Source organism: Phaethon lepturus, unplaced genomic scaffold (assembly GCF_000687285.1).
Source record: "Phaethon lepturus isolate BGI_N335 unplaced genomic scaffold, ASM68728v1 scaffold1192, whole genome shotgun sequence".
In the NCBI taxonomy this organism is placed as follows: domain Eukaryota; kingdom Metazoa; phylum Chordata; class Aves; order Phaethontiformes; family Phaethontidae; genus Phaethon; species Phaethon lepturus.
Window position 1 is genome coordinate 21,484 of NW_010522365.1, and position 2,292 is coordinate 23,775.

A 2,292-nucleotide genomic window follows, 5' to 3' on the forward strand; every position below is an offset into this window, starting at 1 on the left:
CACATCTAAAGCAGCACTAAATGCAACAAAGAAAGGGATGAGAAAAGAGTCTTTGACTCTGTGTTTTACTCACTGCGGACTGCACCAAAGAGGGATGACAGTTCCACACTGACAATTCAGCAGCTAGAAGAATTGGGTTTTGAAACATAAAAAGGCACCAACAGAAGATAGGGAGGAGAGTCAAGGTGTATTACAGGGAGACTGCAGAAAGAAGGCGGCGAAGCTGAGAGCAACTGCAAAAGGGACAGGAAACCAGATGTGAAAAAGAACTCACAAAGAAAAGAAGGCTGTGTGCATAGGGAGCAGAGTGTCCCAAGACACAAAAGTAACTACACCATGCTGGACCAACAGCTACAGCAGCCATGAGGTGAAAGCAGAAAACAGTGAAAGCAGGGACAATGGAACAGGAAGAAAAAAGGAGATTGCAGGGTCAAACTTTCAAGCACTGGCGGTAAGCTCAGAGTTAGAGGGAACAAAGGTAACAGCACATCATGGAGCCTAGAAATAGTCTCATACCCTGCAGGCACACACATGTAACGTTTGCTTCTGGTGTTAGAAGCCTGGACAAGGATTACCTGGAGCCAACATTGTAGATGTTGTACTGCAAAGTCAAGTCCTTGCCCTCCACTGCATATCTGTTTAATAGAGATTTGGAAGCCAGGAGCCTGGCGCCTTCCTCGCAGTGGGCCACGTAAAACAGAGCAAACACAGCAACAATCAGGAGCTTCATCTAGAAGTAAAAGAAAATGGAACATCATTGATAATTTAACTGCAGAAAGAACACAAACAGGACAACTAAACAAGACAATTTGGATATTCATGTGTAGTAAGATATGAGCAGCTGTATACTTCACAGCAATATTGATAAAGGATTATCACAAGCTGGCAGAAAATTACCCTGGCTCCACACAAGTCTGCAACTGTCCCTGAAATGCTTGTACACTTTCCTGCAAGGATGCGCAGCATCCCAGATCAGCAGGCGTGGAAAAAAAAGGCGATGGTTTTCTCCCTTTTCAAAGCCCTGGCAAGTATCACTCCCCTTATCACATCTCAGTAATTGGCAAAGGTGTCAGATCACAAAGTCTCTTCTAGTAACTTTCAGCGCAAAAACTTTAGCAATTAACACTTTCACCAGTTTTAACAATTAGCAGTTAATTGCCATTGCAAAGCACGGCAGCTTTCCAGTTCTGGCTTACACAACAGAGTTAGTTCTTCTCAGATAGTACTTGCTTCTCATTTCTAACATTTGTTATTCCTTCCTATTTCCAGCCACTGAGGTACTACCAATTCCCTCCAGAGGCCTTTTGGTCCCCAGAAGTCCTTGCCTCAGGCCACGTGTCCCAGTTTCCCCAAGCCCAGCATCTCTGGAGCTGCCCTGCTGAGAGGACAAGGAGACCACACAGTCGCTATAAATGCAACCCGTTAGGAAACTGCTTAGTGTTTTTAAACACAAAAACTGCTCACAGGTCAGAGCCTCCACGCTCTATGCCAGAGGACCCTCCCTTCCCCCCAGTACTCCACTACCAGTCTTCACACCAGCATTTCTACCCCAGGCTGCTCCCACACATCCACACAGCCCAGAGATCCAAAGGTAAGCTCAGAGATACGGCTTCATGCAGAACAAAGAACGGTTTCACCGACAGCCGCCTGTAGGAGAACCAGACACCAGCACTCCAGCAGCAGATCCTGGCTGGCCCCTCACATCACCTCAAAACCTCGGCCCGAGCCACCCCCACAGACCGGGATCCCCCCTCCAGAAACCCGGGGACACGCCACCAAACACGTCCCTTCACAGAGCCTACCCCCGGCCTCTCACCGTCTCTGCCCCACAGCGCCCGAAGGCCGAGTCAGCGGAGAGACAGCGGAAGTACCGCAGACCGGAATATGGCGCCTGAGCGGCGGCCCGCGGCCCGCTGGGAAATGTAGTCTTAGCCCGCCCGCCAGCGGGGAACTCTGCGCCTGCGCAGAGCGCGCCCCCTGCCGGTGCCCTTGCCTCCTCCTCTGGGGCTTCTGGGGAAGGAGGGTTGAAGCGCCTTCCTAGAAGCTCTGCAAAACGCCAGCTTTTACTCCAAAAATACTACTTATAATCCTTCCGGGGGAGAACACAGAGTGCTGCCTCCTGCCCCGCCTCAGGCCTCGCAGCCCCATGGGAGGGCCGCAAGCCTCACCGTGGAGCCACCCGGAGTGCGACAGGCCCTGGAGTGGTGACACGGGGGGTCGATACGTCGCGGGACAAGGTTGCAGCTGAAGGAATACACCTTGTCAGGAATCAGTTTCCCCTGAAAGGGGACA

General features: G+C 51.0%; 1 protein-coding gene across 1 annotated transcript in view; it reads right to left on the reverse strand.

Annotated features, from left to right (window-relative positions):
* The window catches only part of SSR2 (signal sequence receptor, beta (translocon-associated protein beta)), a 2,119-nt gene extending 1,389 nt beyond the window's left edge, over nt 1–730 (reverse strand). Inside the window, exons 1-2 of the mRNA XM_010281769.1 lie at nt 576–730; nt 1–16 (exon numbers count right to left, since the gene is read on the reverse strand). The exon at nt 1–16 is cut by the window's left edge and continues 1 nt beyond it. Coding sequence (XP_010280071.1) covers nt 1–16; nt 576–730 — 171 coding nt within the window. The remainder of the gene's footprint in view (nt 17–575) is intronic.
* Between the last annotated feature and the right edge of the window lie 1,562 nt (nt 731–2,292).